This window comes from Lepidochelys kempii, chromosome 7 (genome assembly GCF_965140285.1).
Source record: "Lepidochelys kempii isolate rLepKem1 chromosome 7, rLepKem1.hap1, whole genome shotgun sequence".
Classification (NCBI taxonomy): Eukaryota; Metazoa; Chordata; order Testudines; family Cheloniidae; genus Lepidochelys; species Lepidochelys kempii.
The window spans coordinates 13,527,987-13,552,125 of record NC_136386.1 but is presented as its reverse complement, the minus strand read 5'-3'; the positions used below and the strand labels follow the sequence as shown (position 1 = coordinate 13,552,125).

At 37.9% G+C, this 24,139-nt stretch overlaps 1 protein-coding gene across 1 annotated transcript in view; it reads right to left on the bottom strand.

The window, feature by feature from the left end:
* Positions 1-24,139, bottom strand: part of CNTN6 (contactin 6) — a 228,069-nt gene that overhangs the window by 77,224 nt on the left and 126,706 nt on the right. Inside the window, exons 5-7 of the mRNA XM_073351147.2 lie at positions 23,200-23,295; positions 8,795-8,998; positions 6,869-6,971 (exon numbers count right to left, since the gene is read on the bottom strand). Coding sequence (XP_073207248.1) covers positions 6,869-6,971; positions 8,795-8,998; positions 23,200-23,295 — 403 coding nt within the window. The remainder of the gene's footprint in view (positions 1-6,868; positions 6,972-8,794; positions 8,999-23,199; positions 23,296-24,139) is intronic.

Genomic DNA, 24,139 nt, shown 5'->3' with positions numbered 1-24,139 from the left:
TCTGTGTCCTGTAATGTGCAGGAGGTCAGACTAGATGATCATGATGGTCCCTTCTGGCGTTAAAGGCAATGTGTCTGAGCCTTTATTGCAGTAAACCCTTTCAAAATGAAAGTAAGAATATCTAGCACTATTGATACAGTTAATTCTAAAATGTGACCTTTAATGTCGCATGGATGTAATGTTGTTCAGTAAAATGAACACAATGCTGGAACTCAGAAGTTTAGAACTCAGTTCTGCCACTGAGTTGCTGTGTGGTCACGGGAATTTAGTCAAGTAACTCTTCTGAATTTCAGTTTCCTTCTGTGCAAAATGATGAAACTAAAACACATTTAAATGCTTCATTTGTCTTATTCTGTTCACCCTTCTAGTTAATCATAAATGTAACTGCTATTCCTCTGATGGAGATGCAAGATATTTGTGTCCCCCAACCCACCCAGTCATCCAACACTTTCAATATTAATTTATTTTCCATCTAAAAGTCAAAGGTTCCTTCATGGTCTGGGGAAGCTATACACAGAGTCTTGTTGTATTCTCCAGCATACAATTCACTGTCAGTAGATGATTCATGATTTGAAAATTACTTTTGAATGCTGCCTGCTCCAAACTTGATGGAATACTGCCTGCTCCATTCACCACTAATTATGGGATCCTTCATGCTTCTTTTATAATTTGATATTAATGTTGGTTTTTAGCTTGGAAGTACATTCCTGTCCTTCCAATATTTTGTGAACAGCTAACTTACATGCAGCTTCTCCATCTACCAGAAAACCGCCTCAACCAAGTTAATCTAATATTGATGCTCTGTCCACCTTCACGTTCTTGGCAATCAACTTGCTGATTTCTGAGATCTATTGTGACAAAAAATTGTCTTCTTCTTGGCAGCCAAAGTGCCAGTGAAGCAGAGTTCTGGAAGGATTCCACCCCCTCCTCCCCCCGCAGTATATTAATTGGTCTTTCTTCAGTCTGGTACTTCACTATTGGTTATATCTATTATAGCCTAGGGCACGAATACCTTTGTAGAAGTTGCGGGGGGGAGCCAAAGTACCCCCTCTTTCTCTGAAGGTGGCTGCTCTGGTAGTAAGCCAGCTGCCCGCTCTTCTAACAACACAGCAGCCTCTGCTGGGTGAAAGGTATAATAGCAGCACCCCCCCGCCAGAATCTATTATTCTGCTGGATGGAAAAAAATCTGCGGGGGACAAGTTGAGGGAGGGTCAAGTTCCGGCACCAGTGATTAGTCAAATAATGTAAGAGACAGAGGAAGCTAAATTTATCCTTTGACCTTCAATTTTCCAGAACCATACAACCAAAAGATAATGGGCACAACATTTATTTTCACTTATAACTAGAGATAGAAAAACAATTTTTGATACAATAAAACCTCTTTCTAGGTCTTTTGTCATTTCTAATTCTCACTGTCACCTAATGTTTTTTAATCCTGCTGTAATAAATAATAATAATCGAGACAGTTTCAGACTCCAGTTACGCTCGTTTACAAGAAGAGTAAGTCCCCAGACATCATCGGATGTACCCTGCATTTACATCAAACTAACACCAATCCATTACTATCCCACTTGTTAATGTATTATCATTCCTTGTGTATATATAATAATAAATACACCACCTTAATTATCTTGATCTAAACTATCATGACATTTTTTCCTGAATCACCACTACTAAGGAAAACAAAACCAAATCAAGACTAATGGATTTTGAAGTCATGAATTATTAAGTCCATTAATTACAATTAATGGTAAATCATTCTTTCTAGTACTGACAATTTATTATGCAGCTGTACTTATTACCTGAATTTTTTCTTTTGTTTCTTGCTTGACTGCAGGTCTTCAACAAGAGACTTTACCTCTGGAGGCAGAATAATTCTAATGATCACCCCCACCCCCAGGCTTCCCCACTAGTCCTTTAGTTTTTTAAGTCACTGGATGAATTTGATCTCTGTTATTAGTTTCTGGCAGATTTCGGAATCTGAAATTTTCTACATGGTATTGTTTTCTCACTCTCAATTATTATATATGTGGCACCCACCAGCACACTAGAGTTAAGGGTCAACATTTCAGCTATAATGTCCTTTCTATGTATTTATACCTATATTCATTTTGCCATCTGTAATAGCAGATAACGATCATTTATCATTTACAGTGCCCCAGAGTGTTACCAAAAAAATAAAAAGCCATAGCATAGAGGCTAAGGTCTTTATCTAACACCATTTTTTTGGTTATTTCTTAACAGCTTCAGTGCTAGTATTGAAAAGCTACACAGAAGAAAATGAAATTAGAAATGAAGGAGATATTTATTAGCATTTTTTAATTGGAAATGCTTGTTCTTTACTGTTATTTGCAGCACTGTGCCATAAATATTGCAGTAAAGGTAAAATGATTAATTCTTAATTGAGATGCTTCAGAATTACCTGAGGTCCCAATCATTGATATACTAATTTACATGCTATGTCCAGGGTGTAGGAAATATTGTAGTGAGGAAAAGATATATTTAAAAAGTCAATATTCTTTTAGAAAGAAATGTTAGATCACTGCATATAAGCAAAAAGGAGAAGTCTAATCATAGAATTGCCAATAAGTCAGCATCTTCATTCTTACTGCGATTTAGACTCCATTAAACTGGGGTTAATACAATGGGATGGCTAAGAACAAAAGACTCAGAAGTCAGAAAATACAAACAATGTCTACAGTTCAAACTTAACTCTGTTCTCACACTCTTATATCTTAGAGTGCACATGTGTTTTGTGAGCAGCAGTCAGTGGTGTGGTTTTATGTTCCAGAAAAGGAAAAGGTCGTGTTTCTCTAAACACTGTGCAAGTACTTTCATTTAAGGCTTTTGAAGTGCAAAAGTACAGCAGGTTGTCTATCACCAGCTTAAATGTGAAAGATCTCTGTAATACACAGCACAAAGACATTGAGAGCTGATGGCATTGGCTGACCCAAGTGGACTAATAGTATGAATATATATGAGTGGATAATGCGAATGCAGTTCTGAATCCTAAGAGAGACAATACCTCATAACAGCTGAGCTATCTAAGAGGTATATTTCAAAAAAATGTTGAGCTGATATGTTTAGACAATATGAAGTGCCAGATGCCTATACACACCTTGTGGGATTTTCAAAAGCACTGAGGCTTATCATAGAATATGAGGGTTGGAAGGGACCTCAGGAGGTCATCTAGTCCAACCCCCTGCTCAAAGCAGGGCCAATCCCCAATTTTTGCCCCAGATCCTGAAATGGCCCCCTCAAGGATTGAACTCACAACCTTAGATTGTGCAGGCCAATGCTCAAACCACTGAGCTATCCTCCCCCAAGCGCTTAGAGGTGTGTGAAGTGATTGTTTGGTTTGCTGAGAGGTCCAGAAAAAGAAATGTTCCAGGTTGACCTGTAATGAACTTTTTTTTTTTTCTGCAATTACTGGCAAATGAATAAGTTGAAAAAAATCATTCCGGATTGAACTAAATATTTTGTTAGATCTGAAATGAAATGCTTTATTTTGACTTTGAGGTTTTAAAATATATATGTATTTAAATAAAAGGAAAGGAAATTTTGAAACCAAGTCATTTTGAATAGGAAAAAACAAAACATTTTCTTTATAAAATGTTGAAATAGCACATTTTGATTTTTTTTTTTAGAATTGTTTGTTTATTTATTTATTTATTTATTTATTCTGGTGGGTGAACAGGTTGGCCAATTCAGCAAATTTGACACACATTCATTAAATTTTTGGTTGACCTAAATCTGCAATTTTTGCCAAAAAAAGAGAAGAATTTGGTCAAAAAATGTTGCCCATCTTTACTTAGGTGACTAACTTCAGATGAAATCAGGGGGAGTTAGGAACCCTGATGCCTTTGAATATTCTAGTGAGCATATATTTGCATATTTACGCTCCTAACTTCCTTTAATAAATGGCCCTATGTAACCTGCTTCAGAATGATGCATATACTATCCTGTTTTCCTGCTGTTCTCGTACATGCTTGTCAACTCTGGAATGGTGTCTTTTCACATATTCACATGCTGGTAGAAATGTGGTGCATGGCTGAATTCAATTTAAAAAAATCAAGGACTGCATGAAAGAAAAGAGAGTATATCTGTACTATAGCAAATGTATAATGGAAATATTCTCCTAAAACTCCATTACACAGATTTGAACACCAAACAGCACCCATCCAATACACACTTGTTCCACTCAGTACATATTGTCAGTACGGTATCAATGATACCCGTATTTATTTATTTATTATTGTACAGTAGTCACTGGTACTTACTGAATGTACCCCAAAGATACCATACCAGTACCGATATCAGCTGTGATTACATATGTGGAGTAGCAGAAGCTGCTTTGAACAGCTATAACTTGCTCCCTGTTTCAAACACAACTCAGAGAATACCATACTGTTTAAGGGATTTAGCCTTAGCCTCACCTCCTTTTGGATAGTCAGATCATGTTAACTTTTTTTACAAAGTGCCCAGAATGTGAGCAAGCCCCATGCACCACATTATTATGCCCTTCTTGGACTCCCTGAAATAATATGGCAACATTTTTTTTAATGTATAACTTACATGCCTTTTGAGATGACTCCATGTAGCCAGTATCTCTTTCTGTTGTATGTTCACCATACATCTGATAAAACTCCTACTTAAACCTTTGAAATGTAAAGCCAACACTGACTCACCCACTCTTTCTTAAATCAAGGCTTTAAATGTGCATAACTGTAAGTATATAAAGCAAAATCACAGTCTTGCAGAGGCGGAACCAGATTTGTTAAATGTAGAAAACTAATCTGGGAGAAATTGTCATAAAAATTGTTGATTTTTTTCCTCCTATTAGTTTTGTTTGTTTGTTTTGTTAATTTATTTTATTTTTCTTCTTCTCACAGTGGTTTCTGCAGGAACATTTGATTAATTTGTCTTCTCTACAACTCAGCCTTTTAACCTCCGGAAAGCTCTAAACATTTAAAAGCTCACAACCTTAAAACAGATTGTCAAAGTGAATGAAAACTAAATAGAAGTCAACAATCTGAGGGCTTTTCTAAAGAAAATATTTACTCAGGGAACATTCTGATCTTCTTAACCTACTTTATATTTATTGCGTTAACTGACACAGATCCCTACAGGACATGTTGGAAAGGATCTTGAGTGCTCTCCTGGGATCTTTGTCTTCCTTAGACATGGAGATTAAGGGCATGTCTACACTTACCTCCGGAGCGATCGATCCAGTGGGGGTTGATTTATCGCATCCAGTGAAGATGCAATAAATTGACTGCCGAGTGCTCTCCCGTCGACTCCGGTACTCCACCAGATTGAGAAGCTTAGGCAGAATCGGCAGGGGAGCATCAGCAGTCAACCTACCACAGTGAAGACATTGCGGTAAGTAGATCTAAATACTTTGACTTCAGCTAGCTGAAGTTGCATAATTTAAATCTACACCACCCTTTCCCCCGCCTAGTGTAGACCAGAACTAAAATTAGGAAAGCAAATCAACTGCAGTTTCCTGCAGTTCATAGATTTTAAGGCCAGAAAGGACCTTTAGAATATCCAGTCTGCCTTCCTGTATAACACGGGCCATAGAATTTCATCCTGTTGTCCCTTTATTGAGCTGGATAACTTGCTGTTTGATGAAAGCATATCATTATAGTGAAGTGAGCATTGATGGCTAATCTAAGAAGAGATTCACTACAGTGTTTAGCAAGTTCCCATTACAATTTTTTTTCCCAAAATGTATTTATCATAGCAGTTCCAGTCAATTCAATGCCATTTAATAAACACTGTTCTTAGAAAGACCCATGTTGTAGATGAAAGGGCCAATCATCTCTCAGAAGAACTGTACTCCCAGCAACATTTGACGTACTATGAGAAGGGGATATAACACCTTCTCCATCTCTAAGCAGTTCCAGTTTATCTGTAATTATCCTTTACAAATGTCAGTTAATTGCTTTTAATATTCAAAACAGGAACATGCTTTTTATTTGAAAACGCCAATTAATCATGCAACAGGATAGCTTAGAAACTGGCCAGATCATCAGAGGGTGTCAATTGGGACAGCACCAATTTGAATTACACCAGTTGAATTACACCAGCTGAGGATCTGGCTCACTCTATTGCTGACTGAATGTCATACTAAACAACATGTTGTGAAGTATGAGGTAGAAAGTCAAGCTACTTCAACTACTCCTTTTGGACAAGCACAATAGATTCCTATAAATACTATGCCTAGAGGATATGGTCCAGTCCTGATGGGTGCTGAGTACCTCTAACTCTGATGGACTATAATGTGAGGTTTGATCCTTAGCACCTCTCAAGAGATAATCAGCACCTCTCAACAGTAGTTATAAAGTGGACTGCACAAACGTCAGTAGCTCCATTTTGGAAGGTTCCTTACAATGCGTTCAGCTTCAATAGGCATGGGTTCATCCCAAGTTCTGTTTTGAGATGTGAATTTGAACACAAAATTTGGTTTCACATAGTATTTTACATGATCTTGACTGAAAACTGCAAATCAACCCAAGATTGTTCTAAACTAAGGCTTGGGCTTCCTTCCAAGGTTTACACAGCTTGATGAACCTTTCAGCGAATGCAGTCTTAGTTCTGAGTTTGTAACAAAACCAGCCACTAGGTCAGCTTCAGATTTTTGTTTGTGTGCTGGCCTGCATCATTGTGAATATTTAATACAGAAACAATAATAAACCAAAATAAGGGTTGTTTTTTTTAAAGGACCTTTCTATGTATTTTTGACATTTGATGACAACCAATCAAAAAATCTCCACCGTGACCCAGCATTCTAAAGATATTCACAACTCACAGTGACTATCACTGTTGAATAACAAACATTAAAACAAAACCAAAAATTCCTTACTTTCCAAGGGCAAAGCATTCCAGTTTAACAGATGAACCCTTCGCTGCATATGTTGTTTCTGGAAAACGTACTTCAATCTTTGGTTCATACTCTCCCATCACACCTGTTGAACATCAAAAGAGCTAGCACTCCAGTTGTGTTTGAGACTTGTCTAGTACAACAGGATTTCAGTGTAAAAGAAAGGATGTGGTTATTTCTAAAATTAGAGCCTCATCCTGTTCCCATGGGAATCAATCAGCATTTTTCAAATCATTTCAGAGGGAGTAGGACTGGGGTTCTGCATAAATTTGACCCCTGTGCAAGCAGCCACTACAAGGCCCAGGAATTATTTCAGTCTATGTGGATCTTAAGTAGTGTATAGGTTTTGCCCAGGGTAAATTTCACTTGTGGGTCAAGATATTTGAAAAAACCTGAGCACCCAGAAGCTCCCGTTCAGAGCAATGACTTCTAATACAAACAGTGTTAACCACAATGCTGTCAAGTATAAAAAGCAAGATGGTTAATAGTCAGTATGAGATGTGGGCAAAGATGAAAACAATGAAAGCAGCTGGGTACGGAGAACTTTTGAAAATCTGATCATTTAATTTAGGTACCTAAACAGGATCTGAAGGTTTTGGAAAATCTGGTCCCAATTTTCTGTACTGAGCATTTTGGAAAATCTGACTAAGGGTTTAGTATCTGCAATGCTTATTGTGAATAGGATCTGTTTGGGGGTGTTTAGCATTGCAGTGATTGTAGGCTTATATTTTTAGTCAATATGCTTAAAGCTGAATTTCCTGACTATACAGGACTGTTCAATCTGTTCAGTGTCTTCATCCATATTCCATATTGGCTATAAACCAGTGCTTCTTTTTTTTATGTTTAACAAGAATTTCATTAACATTATGTGTGTTGTTCTTCACTGTCGCACAGTGCTTCAGAGATCACTGGCCTGGGGCCTAATCCAAACCCCACTGATGTTAATGGAAATACTCCCATGAATTTCAGTATGCTCTGGATCAGGCCCCTACTCTTCCTAATGTAAAGAAAGAGGATAGAAGATAAGGAGCAGAAGAGGTATGGAAAAAATGTGGATGGAGGAAGGAGGGTAGGAAAAAAGGAGCGTGTTGGTAGAAAGGGGTAAAGAAGAATAGGAGCAAAACATAGGGTGTTTGTACCCATGTTTTATATAAAATAACTAACTTATGAGCTATGGAGCTATACATTTGTTTGGGGGCTGTGGTATTTGTGCAAACAACACAAAAATTGATCTTCTGAATTAAAAGACCATCAGACCTTGCCCTATAATGCATATTTATCTTTTATTTATTCTAGGAACATAACCTTCTGCTGTATTTTGTTAGTTTATCAGAGTACTTCGAAAGCAGTATGAAGGATTACAATTTAGGTAAACAATGCCATCAAAAAACTTTGCTAACAGGTTTCCCAGCTATATATTCCCCATTGTGAACATTTATTTAGACAGCTACCTAAAAGGTATTTGTTTTTTTCTCACTCCAGTGACTCACTTAGTTTTGAGCTACCTCTGGATTTTATATTTGAGCAATAACTTGAATTTAAGTTTAGAAAGCTTTGTCAAATTCAAATCCAAACATAAGCCTTCCTGGGAAGAATAAAATTAGAATGGGGAAATGGCATTATTTTGCTTTCTTTCTGTTGTATTACGTTTTGTCTTGTTGTAGATGAGTTTATTAATTAACCCTAAACTGAACCTCTTTCTTCGTTTTACCAACTGAGACCTGATCCAAAGTCCACTAAAGGTAAAAAGGAATCTTTGGATCAGGATCCAAATAAGAAGTATGAATCTGCATGTTTGTCTACAGGGATTTGTTATTGCCTCAGAATGAATAGCTAACATCAAAGTCAAATAAATGATTTTAATAAGTTTTGTATTTTTTTCCAGATAGTCACATTAAAAGAACTTACCATCACTACGGAGGATGAGTGGAGTGGGTGGGCCCCGGACACTTTGTTCTGATTTAGCATTAGTTACAATACAGGTGTAATTGCCCACATCAGATGGCTCTACTTTGGCGATGTATAGATTTCCTGTCTCTTGGGATACAAATCGACGACTATCCTCCTGAACATACAAGGGGTTATCATTGAAGATCCAAGCATAGGAAAGGTCTGGAAAACATCAAATATTCATCACACATCCTTTCCAATGTACTCTATTCCATGTTAGAGCCTAACCCAAATGTAGCCAGTTTCAAATATTCAGTCATTCTTACAGGAGAAATTTGGTATGAACTCAGATTAAATAAGCATTTGTTCATCCTAAAACATAAATCAAACCTTTTCAGAAATTCACCAACTTTTGTGCACCACTCATTTTCTTTTTCTATTGCCAATCTATTTCTTGGCTTCAACAAGAAGAAGAAACAAAAGTGCTGAAGTGCCACTGAAAAGCTGTTTTAGTAAGTAATTTCCATTTATAATACTGTCCTTCTAAATATCTGACAGTTCTATTGCTCTTTGCATGGCATTTTGGCTCCCACATATCCTTATATTTATTCTGGAAGCTTACTGTGTTTATATGTGTGTAGAAAAAGCTTGTTTCTATCCCAGCTATCCATCTAGATATTTGCAGGCTATTTGAATCCCATCTCTTCATTGAGACATTTGTAAGCTATTTCTAGGTATTTGTGGCCCTATTACCACAGTGTCTGAAAGCTTTTCAGATATTTGAGAAAAGAAACAACAATAAGAATCCTGCTTTCTGTTTCTTTCCACCCCATAGGAGAAATGGTTTGATATTAGCATAAGTTTTTGTAGGATGGCTTATTTATATTTGGGTGTGTAACTTGGTGTGAATTTGTTTTTTAGTTCGGAAGATAGTTCTATGGCACTTCTCGTCTGCTCTAAGAGAGAGTTTCATAGATTCAGATCTGGTGAAATTTACATATCTTCCACACAGTTTTATTCTTGACAGTTTTATTCTACTGGCGGTACGTATATGTTGTGGGAGGTCAGAATTATGGAGGGAGAGGTGAGTTATCAAGTAGTTATGGCAAATCTCATCAAGGGCTTTGAGTATCAGGACAGAGACCATTAACTTATCTCCATACTGTTGCTGACATTTGGATTTAAGAAAAATACCTGGATTCTGCTGATGGCTTCAGCTGTCAGCTGGGTTAACACACTGTCTGCACAGACTGGTGTTCTGGTAATTTTGGCTGGTGTTAGGTTTTAGAATAGGGATAACACTCAAAGTGATGATCACTGTGTTGGGCAATTTAAAATTCAGAAATCTCCTACAAATGAGAAAGGAGAACAAGAAGAAGCCTGCAGCTTTTCCTGCCAACCATGAAGCAAAGGAAGAGGAACCCAGTTTTGTCAACTTCTCCTTTGTTCTCTCCGGGGAAAGAGATGGGGTTTGTGCCTGTCATAAATATAAAGGGGAGGGTAAACCCCTTTGAAATCCCTCCTGGCCAGGGGAAAGCTCCTCTCACCTGTAAAGGGTTAAGAAGCTAAAGGTAACCTCGCTGGCACCTGACCAAAATGACCAATGAGGAGACAAGATACTTTCAAAAGCTGGGAGGAGGGAGAGAAACAAAGGATCTGTGTCCGTCTATATGCTGGTTTCTGCCGGGGATAGACCAGGAATGGAGTCTTAGAACTTTTAGTAAGTAATCTAGCTAGGTATGTGTTAGATTATGATTTCTTTAAATGGCTGAGAAAAGGATTGTGCTGAATAGAATAACTATTTCTGTCTGTGTATCTTTTTTGTAACTTAAGGTTTTACCTAGAGGGGTTCTCTATGTTTTTGAATCTAATTACCCTGTAAGATATCTACCATCCTGATTTTACAGGGGGGATTTCTTTATTTCTATTTACTTCTATTTTTATTAAAAGTCTTCTTGTAAGAAACTGAATGCTTTTTCACTGTTCTCAGATCCAAGGGTCTGGGTCTGTAGTCACCTAGGCAAATTGGTGAGGCTTTTTACCAAACCTTGTCCAGGAAGTGGGGTGCAAGGTTTTGGGAAGTATTTTGGGGGGAAGGATGTGTCCAAACAGCTCTTCCCCAGTAACCAGTATTAGTTTGGTGGTGGTAGTGGCCAGTCCAAGGACAACGGGTGGAATATTTTGTACCTTGGGGAAGTTTTGACCTAAGCTGGTAAAGATAAGCTTAGGAGGTTTTTCATGCAGGTCCCCACATCTGTACCCTAGAGTTCAGAGTGGGGGAGGAACCTTGACAGTGCCCCAGATCATCCCCTCTGCCAGGGAATAAGAAAGAGAAAGAAATAGGGAGAGGTATCACACCAACACCCAGTATTGTATACCTACTGTTTGTTTGTGTAGTGCTGCTCTTTACTGATGGAATCAAACAAGACCTAACGTGCATTTATGTCACCTTCTAGGGACAGCTCATATAAGAGATTGGCCTTAATACTATTGCATCTAAACAACTCTTTCCGTAGGGTCAGTAACAGAAAATCATGAGTTCTGTTATAATTATCACAGGTATACTGTGAGATAACTTACTCTATTTTGAAGATTACTGAATACCCAAATGGAGGAGTATACTGAATCCTGTACATCAAGTTCCATGTTCATCCCAATATTCTATTGGCCCCTTCTCTTCTGTTTTAAGCAACATGAGAAAAAATAGGGTGATTTAAGGGTGTATCACCATATTCCCAAGAAGGGAGGACATGAGGGCCTCATATGGACATACTTTTTTTTTTCTATAATTTATTTTAAGAATAGGACAACGTGCATGCCCTTTGCTACCATCTACCTCTTGATCTCTTGTAACTCTCACCCTTTTACGACTTACTTCTATGTCTCACTTCTCTGTGCTCTCCATGCAGCACTGAATTCCTTGCTTCCCTCTCTCCTAACCCTCTTCTTTCACCCCCTTTCCTCTTGTTTCCCCGCTGTTTCTAAGTTTTCTGTCTGCCTCTGCCACAGCTGCTCCTTTCTGCTGCCTGGAGTTTGACAGCTGACTGCAAAGATCTTTCTATCATGTTCCAAAAGTGGCAGGACTAGTACTGAAATTCTATTTTTAATAAAACACAGTAAATCAGAAGTTTCAAAATCCAGCAGCCTAGCTTTTCTTAAATGTATAATTCATGAGCTAACAGCATTCTGCCAACAGCTTCATTTTTACATATCCCCCCCCATCATCAACCCCCTTTTTGAAAACATAATTTGTTTTTCAGTTATGACATCAGTATGGTGTGATAAGAAGTCTGTAAACTTCAGTAGTTTGTTGGAGTTTTACATTCTCACCCGACAACATTATATGAGTATAATTAGAAATGACACATCTCTGGGGACCGATCAAGGACACTTTCCCTAAGTAGCTAAAGCCTGTTTTACTACTAGACATTACACCACGCTATTTGGATGTACAATAAACCAAGAATAATTGGCAATTTCTAAAATAATGTCATACTTTAAAAAGATATATAGGGACAGATTTTCAGAAGTGTGCATGGCCAGCTGGTGCATGGACTTACTCTGATGCAAACTCTAGTTTACAGTCACATGTAAAGTTGGGCAAAACCTTTTTTGGTGAAAAATGCAGGTTTTCCAACATCAACATTTTTGAAAATTCAAGTTGGTTTTTCATATTCTTTGTGTTAAAAATAATCCAAAAAAGACGGAGTTTTGTTTCAGCTTTCTTTAAATGAAATGTTTAGGGTTTTTTGGTTCAAAATGACTTTGTTTTGAAATTGCTTTTATTATAAAAATTAAAAATGCCCTAATAAAAGTCAAAATTGAAATTGAAATGTAATGTTGCAGGTTGAGTAAAATGTTTCATTCTACCCAGGCCTATTTTTCTTTTCATTTGATTGAAATTTCAAAAAAATGTATTATCAAGTTGACCCAAAATGAATTTTTTCCCCTGATTTTTTGGAATTGCCAGTTACTATATATATATATAGATAGATAGATCAATAAATAGCTCTGCTTACCTGTAGGTATCTGTCTGTGAAAATTAGGGATTGTATACATAAACAATTAAATATCTGGCTCATAAGACTTTAATTTTGTTCTATCTGAATTAAACAGTAAATGCCCAAAGTGAAAAGAGCCAAATTTTAGGTAGATTTGTGACTCATGATGTTTATTGCAAGCAGTCAGCTGAGTCTGTGATTCCATAAAATTTTACAGGTGTAGTGTGCATCCTATGGGGAAGGGTGAGAAGGATGAATAACCTCTTAGAATAACCTTCCAACATCTTTCAACCATTCTGTTCATATCCCCTTCACTTCAGCTGCAGGACTTAGGCATTTAAACTTTTGTTTTCCCCCCACTTCAACCTTTTTTATACAGTTGCACCTTTGAGAGTCAGCCCTAGTTAGCACTGGATTTGTAGACCACTTCATGTCTCAGGATGAACCTAGGGTACTCTAGAAACCAGTGTAGGTAGTTCAGCAGAGTCAGAGGCTCTCTCTTCTGGTGCAATACTAAACCAAAGCCCCAGTGTGCAGGGTGCCAGAGACTACCCTGTTTCACAGAGTATTGTGATGGACTCAGTAGCTTGCACTGTTCTCTCTAATGAAATACAAAATCAACGCCTGTTCAGAGGTTATGAGCCATTCCATAGAATGTAATGGAAAATTATGTTCCTGCTATAGAAATCAATAGTGTGGTATTAAAAAAACAAACAAACAAACAAAAACCTATAGAAAGGATCTTACTCCCTACTAAATGCTATGTAATTTAAGAAAAACTCTACAGAATCCTATTAAATGTCTATCAAATCATACTGGCTTCATGCTATATAGAGCTTTTCCATAAGGCTGATCTCAGAGTCTAATGAATCAGCAAAGGAGGGTCAGCTTTCTCTCTCTCCTTCTCAGTAGTCTCCAGTCAGCCTCAGCTACCACACACTTTGCTAGGCATCTCCCCACATCCCTATCACATTATTGCATTTGGGCTTATCAATGTCAATGGGAGTTTTTCCATTAACTTATCTGGGAGCAAGGGCAAGCCCTTTCTGAATCTACATTTCTCCCAGTAGAAGTAGTATTAGAGCTCCCAGTCTCCTAACTGGAGGTTCACCACCACCACCTTCTCTCCCTCCCTCCTTCCTTCCTCACGGGTCATACTTGCCAAGCAGCCAATTCAACTCCCACCTAGGTCAAAGGAAGCCTTAGTTTTAACTGAGTTCAATGGGATCAAATCCCTGGAGAGCAAGAGACCAGATTCTAGAGCTCTCCTGTATGGCATAATACTAGACTGCCAGGCTAGCTCCATATGCAGTTGCTTCTTTTATAATGCAGGACTACATTTTCTGAGCTACTTTCCTCTGTAAAAGTTAAGGTACAACTACCTAGACAATGTACACGCCTGTCACCAGATTTTGAATCTGCCAAACAGATTCAAGGCAGAGTCATTAAACTAGTGTATTACTGAAAGGAAGGTGTGCAGAGACCATGCCTGCCACGTGTGGGGTTTACTTCATTTTTATTACTATCAGTAACTCAGCAAGGAGTCTGGTAGGAATAATATTGGACAAGTAGATAGGAGTTGTGTGAAGATGCACTAAAAGAACAGAGAAAGTAGTGGACAGTATCTCCCCTGGCTAATGAGGCCTACTGAAATTAAAATGCTTGGAAGTTGCAAATATGCAGGCCGTTTCACTGCATATTTGCAACTTCCAAGGCACAATTTTCTTGTTTTTTATTTATTTTATTTTGTTTTTCATTTATCTACAGGATCTTTGTGAAAAATGCAGTTATGTGAATCACACCTCTTGCTATCAACATACCTGTGACAGTCTCTGAAGAATTATTGAATTCCAGAGACTGTTGTGTAAGGACTACAGTGTTGTATGTCGGGATGCACATTTTACCCATCAGCAGTGATGAGGATTTTGGGTTTTGTTTTGTTTTTTCTGTTCGGAGAACAGTACCTTTGAAATTTCCCTTTGGGGTAACTACTTCTACATGAAATTAAAATAAAACAAAATTTCTGAAGTTAGGGAATAGAGGATTTTCCATACCTGATCTCACTATTAGTCTATTTACTCAGTTGTTCTCTTCAACAGTAGCCAATGTCTCACGCTTTAGAAATATGAATGCATTTAGCAAAATATGCAGTCTCGCACATGGTGGGCAGGATGGGTCAGGGGAATTGTAGCTCTTTTAGAATCGCTGCAGGCGATAAGCTTATTCCCTGAAATATGAGATTTATTTCAAGAAATATTATAAGTTGTCATAAAATTACCTAGTCTTTTCTAGATGTGGTAAGACCACCTAAAAGATTAGATAGATAGATAGATAGATAGATCCACATTTAACGCACAATGGATTAAAAACTAGGCAAATCATTCATTCATACTTTAAGCTAACAAAATATCTTTAGAAAGATCTTGTGCTGTTCTGAAAAGAAAAACACACTCTCCAGAATATGCTGTAGACATTGAAAAGAATGAAGAATTATGATATTAGCGGATGACATTTTTTCCACTTTGACCCAAATCCTAGTATAGCTGATTATAATGAAGCTACTGGGGATATGCATAGGCTCCATCAGAGACCCAGTGTGTAATCTATTGCTGGATGGGGCTAAATAGGAGCGAATCCTGCTTAGTGGCACATCAAACATTGTCAGGCAAGCAGAACCTTGGTCCCAACCACATGTATGGGGTTTTCTGCAAACTTTTGCGTCAAAATCATCTATGATACCAGATGGACTCATTCCCAGGATACTGTAGGAACAGAGTGTAATTTACCCTTAGGTTGTAAAAATATTCTGCTAACCTTATGGCAATTTTACACCTGGAGAGAATCCCCTGGCTATGTGTGCTTGCAAATAATGATGGAAAATCAAATTCAGAGAAGTGTGAAACTTTTAGGATTTGCTGAGCAAAAAATCCACAGCAAAATGGGAATATACTCATGTCATTTTCTCCTCACGTTTTTAATGTAACACTGAGGTGCCAGCCTCTCAGACAAGCTTACAAAGTCTAATTGTTCCAATTTGATTAAAATATTGTGATTATATTCAGCCACTGCATCATAAGCACTGGTAATGACAACTCCTATGAGCAGTTACTGCTGGTTGGTCTTTGCTCAAAGCAATGTGTACCTGGCTAGTGCATTTGAGTTGAAAGTGCTGTCCAGAGCAGTCACAATGGAGCACTTTGGGATTGCTCCCGGAGGCCAATACCATTGAATTGTGTCCACACTATCCCAAATTGGACCCAGCGATGTCCATTTCAGCGCTAATCCCCTTGTTGGGGAGAAGTACAGAAATCAATTTTAAGAGCCCTTTAAGTGGACAAAAATGGCTTCATCGTGTGGATGGTTGCAGGGTTAAATCGATCTAACGCTGCTAAATTCGTCTTAAACTCATAGTGTAGACCAGGGCGAAGCCTGTTTGTGGATGTCAGCCCTGGTTCTCAAATATACACGGAGCAAAGCCTCCACTAGTGCTCTAATATGGAAAACACATATGTGCTTAACTCTACACCTATGAGTAGTCCCACTGAAATCATAGTAGGAAAGCTAAACATGAACTTACATACAGGGAATTAGATTCCAATCCTGCAAACACTTATGCATATGCCTAACTGTAAGCATATGAGTAGTTCCTCTGTGATCTATAGGACTACTCAGATGTTTAAAGTTAAACTCTTGTGTAATAGTTCGAAGGACCAAGGCCTCAGGTTTCACATTCTGGTAAAGTAAAGAAGTGTGACAATAGGTCTTTGGTTCCAGTGCAACAACAAAAGAATCCAACTTTCTTAATGATCAGCTCCAACAAACTAACATCCATGTTGTCTGGTGCATTCATTTGAATTAATTAACAGCATTTTTATTTACTTCTGTTATATATTATCCATTCATGAATACACCCATTACTTAATAAGGTCACAGCTTCTTTTTTAACTTGTATAAAACTGGAGGGAAGAGGGACAACATCCTCAGATTTGCTGTTTTATTTTTTCTTTTGTTCTTCTTTTTACAATTGCACAGAATTACCAGTTAGTAACTGATGTGGCTGACAGTTCTCACAGAGACTGCGGCAGAGATAGATTTAAAGCACCTCCCATGACAATCAGCCTTCCTGAACCTTGCTACCCAGTCCAGGTAGTTTAGCAACTGCACCTTGCAGAGTGTTGATGAGCATAATTAGTAATAAGTGGCTGAATCTATTTGGGGCGTGGGGCTGGGTATATAAATCCACATGGAAGTGGAAGCAGAAAAGAGCAAGATTGCTTGGGTATTGTGGTAGAATAGTTATTTATTAGCCTTGATATTTATTTTAAACCTAGATTAAATCAGCTGTGCATTATTTTGCTTACTTTGAACTTGGCAGAAGAAAGCCTTCCCTTAAAATTTCTTCTTTTGACTAGGGCGACCAAAAAGCCTTGAAGAGTCAGAATATTCTTGATTGTAACATTCATTTTGCTCTAAAACTTAGTGTCTTTATCTATTAATGTGAGTAAAGAAACAGATTAAGGCTGAAAGTTTCAGGCATATTTAGTGACTGGCAGTTTTAAGGTGGACAATTTGAGATACGTTAAGGCTTTTACTGAAAATTTTTGCCAAATTATTTAAACTCCATCAAGGTGTTCAGGGTCTCTTGCTTTCTTGCTGAAGATCTTTATCTCCTTTCCACATGACAACCTTCCTACCCAATATATAATTGACCTCTTTTTTTGAGATGGTGTCAATTTCTCCTTGCATTGCTGCAGAAATGGAAGATAACCATTATTTCTTGGGTTGGGAATAAATAGTCTTAGAGTCACAGCTGACAATTTTCTACCTCATACATGATAGCATTTACACTTTTGGGACATCAGCTTATTTTAAAAGTTAGCTTTCAACAACATTTAAAGTGCGTTAAAAGAAGAGCACCTTTGTGGCTATCTCCATACTGCACATTCAGAATTGGGAATGTACTAGTGTCCACTACTCTGTTGTTTTTCTCTTAGCAAATGTGGGACTAGTGGTAAGGCTAGTTTCAAAACATTTATAAAACAGAAGGGCAGATCCTCAGCTGCTGTAAACCTTCACAGCTCCAGCAGTGTGGTGGGATGTGAGGCCCAAGTTGGGGCTGTTGTTCCCCCAACCCCCGCTTCACTGCTTCTGTCAGAGGTGGGAGGAATAGTCTCTTCTCTCAGGGGCTGGATCCATCCCTAGGAGTCTGATTTCCACACCGCCCCTCCATCGTTTCATGTTTTTATTTCTGGGTCTGATGAACATGAGGGCCTAAGATCCCAGCTGGAGCCTTATCCTGCATTCCCCTCCTCTTGCTTTTGCATTCCAATCTCCTAGCAGTGGAATGGGGGAGATGGGAACGAATTTCTGCTCTCAGGATTATCTGTACTTAAAATAGTAAGGAAAGATCTTCTTTAGTATTCACTATCAGCATTTCCTATGTATATATTTAGCTTCAGTTCTTCTACTCTGTCTTGGGCTTGAAAGTTCCCATATTATTTTGTATATTGTCTCACATTGAACTAGACTGTGAATTCCTCAAGGCAGTCTTTTCTCTGTAATATGTAGAACACAAGGGATGCATATTACATTCAGCTGTCAGTAATAAGATAATAAATAATATGGTGGGTCCTTATTTTATGCTTTGCATGTGGAAATTCCATTGGCATCCATGGAATGTCATGCATGGAGCATAAATGCTCTACAGTATGCACATAGAGTTCGACAGTACAGAGCAGAGAATATAACTATTCCTTATCTTGATCATCTACAAATAATGTGAGGAATAAGATGACAGTTTGATTTCAAAGCCTCTTGATAGCGTAATACTATTCAAACCGTCTATGTTAAGTGGTGGTAATTTTTATTACAAGGGTCCTTCAAGTTACATGATTCATTTGTTCATTTCAAAATATTAAACAAAATTATTAGCTGAAATCTAATGATGAGTTTGTTTGAGTGAACTAACCATATCAGGAATGAGAGTTGTGGCAAAGTAACACAGATCTTGTGTAAAGTCTGGATCTTATTCATTGTAATATTTGTGGGAATAATGTTAGGCCTTAAAAGGATCATCACTGGCAAATTCAGGCAATCTTGGTGCAGGGATCCTTGTTCTGTGTTTGTACAGTGCCTAGCACAATGGGGTCCTGGTGCATGACTAGGGCTTCTAGGTACTACTGTAATACAAATATATAATAATAACCTCATCATTAGTTCTGAGGCTAAACTTAGATTGCAACAAATGGACAGAACATGTTGTCTTCAGTAGTAAATGCAGAGAGTACAGCCTGTAGAAACTAAAGCTCTGTTTAAAGAAACAAAGATCAATGTAATATGACCTCTCTCTCTCTCTAATGAATGTTACAAGAACGTCTATCCTGTAATGATCCTCCTTCTTCTAATCCAAATCACCATTTTTGTATAAAACAAGGAAATTCAACACATTTGCAAGTTTTCTCTGGCATGGTGTACAGGCCAAGAAAGTAAACAGCAAACTATTTAATAGCTAACCAGTTTCCTTCCCATCTCTTTTTAAGAGCCAAATCCTGCCTGCCTTACTCGCGCAGAACTTCCATTGAATTCAGTGGGAACCATGCATACTGCCAGTAGGCCTTTCTCGTTTAAGTGTTTTGTGTCAGGGGAGAGAGCTTCAATCAAAACACCTTTTCCACAGTAATAGAAGTGTTTCACTGTCTTAGTGCCCTAAGATAGAATATAATTTATACTGCAGTTTACACCTTATTCCTCATCCTATGGAATATAATTTTGGAACACATACAGAGTCAATGGCTCACAGAAGGAGAGGAACTAAATTTCCATTCCCTGGAGGCTTGTTATTCCAAATATGTTTTTTGTTTTCATGCCCTTTCGTCAGCAGCTCACATTTCCAAGCAATAAAACACTATGGAAGAGGTTTGTTCGTGACTATCCTTCTGTCAGTTCAATTAAGCTGGGATCAACTCACCTTTAACTATTTGTTTCCATTATGAACATCTTCCCCGGCTTTATGTCAGTATAATGTTTTTACTTTGAGTCTAGAGGAGCCTGATAGTCTGAGGATGGTTAATTGTCCTATCCATCCCATTGATCCATCTCAGGGACTCCCTTTGGAGCTTTCTCTGCCTTTAAGGACTGGGTTTCAGTTAATCTCCCTGATTATATACCTCTTTCATAGTGCTGTAAACATTACATGAACTGACATTTCATCTCTCTATAAGATTTTCTGGGCTTAAGCTTATTGATGGACTTCTTTCCCCCTCTGATATACTGCTTTCCCTTTACAGATCGCTATTTATCTTCTCCTCTTGAGAATTTGTCTTATAACTCTGTTTCTTTAATAAGAATTGAGAAAATATTGCTGAGAGAGAGAGACAGAGAGAGGTCAGTGCTAGCATGCAGTAAACTATTTTGAGCTCCCAAGTATGTGTGGTCACCTCCCCTGGAAGACAGAAAAAATGAATGACCGAAGAGTAGCTGCTGCTTTCAGTTTGAAAAACTGATTTGGCCATTGTGCTATTTCTTATTTCTTCTTGTTATTGTTTTTAAATGAAATTTTCTATGATCTTTTAATACAGGGAGCCTTTTGGGCCACATTAGAAAAGTATGGGGCTGTGAGCATTTGATTGCTCATGGGCAGTTCTCAAAAGGTCTGATGTGGGTTATAACACCCAGAATTTTTGTTTACTCATGCAAACTATTCAAGCCCTCTTCAGATCTGCAAGGTTGAGCTGCAAAATCTCGGAAGAACAGGTTCTCTTGAGAGTCATATCACTTATTTCTGGTAGGGAAATAAATACCATGAGGAAAAAAAATACATCTATATAAGCATAAAGGCATACACATATAAATGCATTCATACTAAAATACATATATGTGTGACACTGATGATGGAGGGCAGTAGAGAACAGGCTGTACAGGAAGCCAATGGGAAGGGCAGGTGAGCATAGTATCTAAGGTTTCAGAATAATTTAGATGAAAACAGGGGCTTGAAATGTTGTGCTACATGTACGGAAAATGTGAGAAGGTTACATGTGACCCTGCACTACAAGCAAAACCTAGATCACAAGTTCCTGCAAAGGAACTTTGCTGAACCCCCTACTTCACCAGCCAAGAGAGGCCACCATTGCAAACACCAGCAGCTCAGGAGCACCTAGGGCTCACAAGAAGCAATAGTAGGGGCAGCAGAAGCATCAAGAAACCTCTCAAGCAATTCCCCAGAAGACTCCTCCCCCACTCTTTATGGGGTTTAGTCAAAGTTTTACTGTGTGTTGTTATGTACACAAACAGTCACAGCATCACACACACACACACACACACACGCACAGGTAAGATGGGCTTTGCTTCAGAAGAGAATCAGAGATGTTTCAGAGAATAAAGTGAGTTTCCATGTCAGATTTATGTGTAAATCATGAAACCAAAATAATGGTGACCACAAAGACAAATGGAGGCGCTTTTATACCACCCAAAATGATTGTAATGTACAATGGAGTTCTTACTGCAGGCTGCTGTTCAGTTACTACACATAGAAATGGAGGAATTGACATGGGATGAAGTGAGGTGGTGTTGCTTGTGGATTCACTGCATAGAGAGAGACAAAATATTTTCAACTTTCCTAGTTTCCCCATCTCACTTTTGTCCTCCAGAGACAAATAACACACTCTTTTACCCTCTGAAATAATTCTAGCATTACAAGGTAGGATGAGGAGAGATGAAATACAAACTCTAGCGTTACTGAATGGAAAGTAAATATGAGAATACAGTAAGTCACTTCCGCATACTTAAACCAAAATATCAGTGCAATAATACCCTATTTTTTTGCGCCTTAGTAGGCCTTCCAATAGACCCTTCTCCTGATTTCCCCCATTCCCCAGCTAAAGTTGTCTTTTTGGAGGGTAACACTAGTGACCAAGCATCCCTAGCTAGTGGCTTTAGTAAACCTCATATCTGCTCCCTGTTCAGCATATCTTCTTGCTTCCTCTCTCACAAGCTTAGGAAACAAGAGAAAATAGCTTCTGTTGATCCTTTCAAGCACACAGAATAGAGCCAAAGCCCATCAAGAAGCCTGAAGAAATGTCATGTGACTTCATTCACGTGTTGATACCCAAACAACCCAACCTGAGATGCTAAACACTTAACTGAAAACACTGCCATGCCTAACTTCTACTAATACTCACTGACATGAAGCATTTTCCACAGAAGCTCTTCAATCTCAGAAAGTCTGTTTAGTTTCTCAACAAATGTTTCACACAGCTCTCAAGCTGTCAGAGTGCATGTGGTCAAAATTAGTGATATGGAGTATATAATTTTATCCCTATTTTTAGAGTTCCCACTTTCTTTCTGTTGATGAAGAGGTGTTGAATACTGATGAGGGAATATTTGCTCTAACCCAAACAGTCATTACCAGGTAGTGAACAACCAATCTGCATGTACTTAGTTCTTTAGCACAGGGATCATATTTACATCATGTGTATACAGTGACTAGTGCAATGCAGCCTTGATTCTGCATGGGGTTGCAATATGAATAATAATAAAGAAAAATATGGGTTCTTCTATGTCCTTATAAAAAAGAACTATCATCTATCTGAATTTCTTTGATCTTTGAAATTGGACTGACAATCTCATGAAACAGGGCTTTCATTAATTTTTGCTTCTGGTGGATCTGGAAATACAATGAAATCTTTATAATATACTTTGTCCTTTTTTTGGCAAATCCCTTTCTTAAGATGCTACCACAGAATATTCTGAAGTATACGGTGTACATTTCTGCTCTACTGTTATTGGAAGACCTTACACTCTGTTAAGAAAACAATTTTTATCAGTCTTTGTTATCATACTGCATTGTATTGATAACACTTTTCCAGGTGTTTTTGGAACTTGTACTTCAGGCTGAAATTCGAAATGTAGAGGAACGTGAAAATGAAAAATAATAGGGGTAAAAGTTGTCCATATTTTTCTGAAACTCTAAAAGGTTTGAGTACAGATTGATATCAGAGTGAAGATTTTCAGTGGCTCTTAGTTTACACAGTTCTAGTACGCACCCAAGTATAGATTTAGGCCACAATCCTGCAAACGCTTATGCACTTGCTTAACTATATTGCCACGAGTAGTCCAATTTAGGGGTCTTAATACTGAAAATCCACACGTTGTAAGAAACCCATTTAAGAGCACAGCATTAGTGGTTTGAATCTGAAGAATACTTACTCATATCTGGTGATTTTACAGTAAGGTAGTAAATATACTTGCCATTTCATTCTGTTTTTAGGAATGCAATGCTTTGAAACAAAAATAACCAATTTGTTGGGTCCATCTTACAGTATTCTACTATCCATCACCTTGTGAGCTGCAGGCTACCTTTTGCTGGACATGACAGTATCTGTATAAATCAACATCAACTGCACAATTCAGAACATCATATAATACCTCCATAGTGTGGTGGAGGACCACAAAGCAAAACCACTCCTTGTCCTTCTCTGACTGAGACGGTGCTTCTTGTTTTGGTTTCAAAATTTCCAAGATCTTGAACAAAAGAAAACAAAAAACAAATATTAACTGTCAGATTTATTTAGCTGCAAATTATGGGTCAGATTTTGCAATCCTTACTCTGACAAAAATCTAATTGAAATTAAAAGAGCCAGACCTTTTATTGCAATAGTATAATAAAACTTCTATCTGCATACATGCTCATATATTGTACCATGTCAGGCCAGTGGTCCCTCTAATCTAGTACCCTGTTTCTGAGATTGTCCAGAACCAGATGCTTCAGGTGGAGGTGCTAAAATCCTTGAGGTGCATGATTATAGAATAACCTGTTCATAGGGAAGTTACTTCCCAAGTCCTGTCATTCTGTAATACATTATATTCCCCTTTGCAAGCTCATTCAGTGTTATTTGATGACTCTATAGCACCATTTTTGGATACTGAACACAAAAAAGAAGCTTGTCTTGGACTTTTTTTTTGTATATTTCAAATTTACAAGCCTTTCATGTCAATAGAGAAAAAGCCTATTTTTCTAATAATGAATGTTTTATTTGTTTAATTATTAGGTGGACAGTAACTTTAGCATTTACTCTGGTACATTGATGAGAATCTGTACTTAAATGCCTATGTTGGCAGACCTTTTTCAAAGGAATCTGATCAGTATAGTCCTGATCCAAACCCCACTAAAGTCAGGGGGAATTTCTCTGTTAATATCAATGGGCTTTGTATCTGGACCTATATGAGCAAATGAAGAGCTTTACAGGAGACAAATAAATGGACACTAGGAGATTCATTATGGTGGTAAAGTCTCCCTTTGCCCACACACACACACACACGCATAACCTACCCCTAAGTGTAATTTCTATGGCTATTTGTCAGTTTC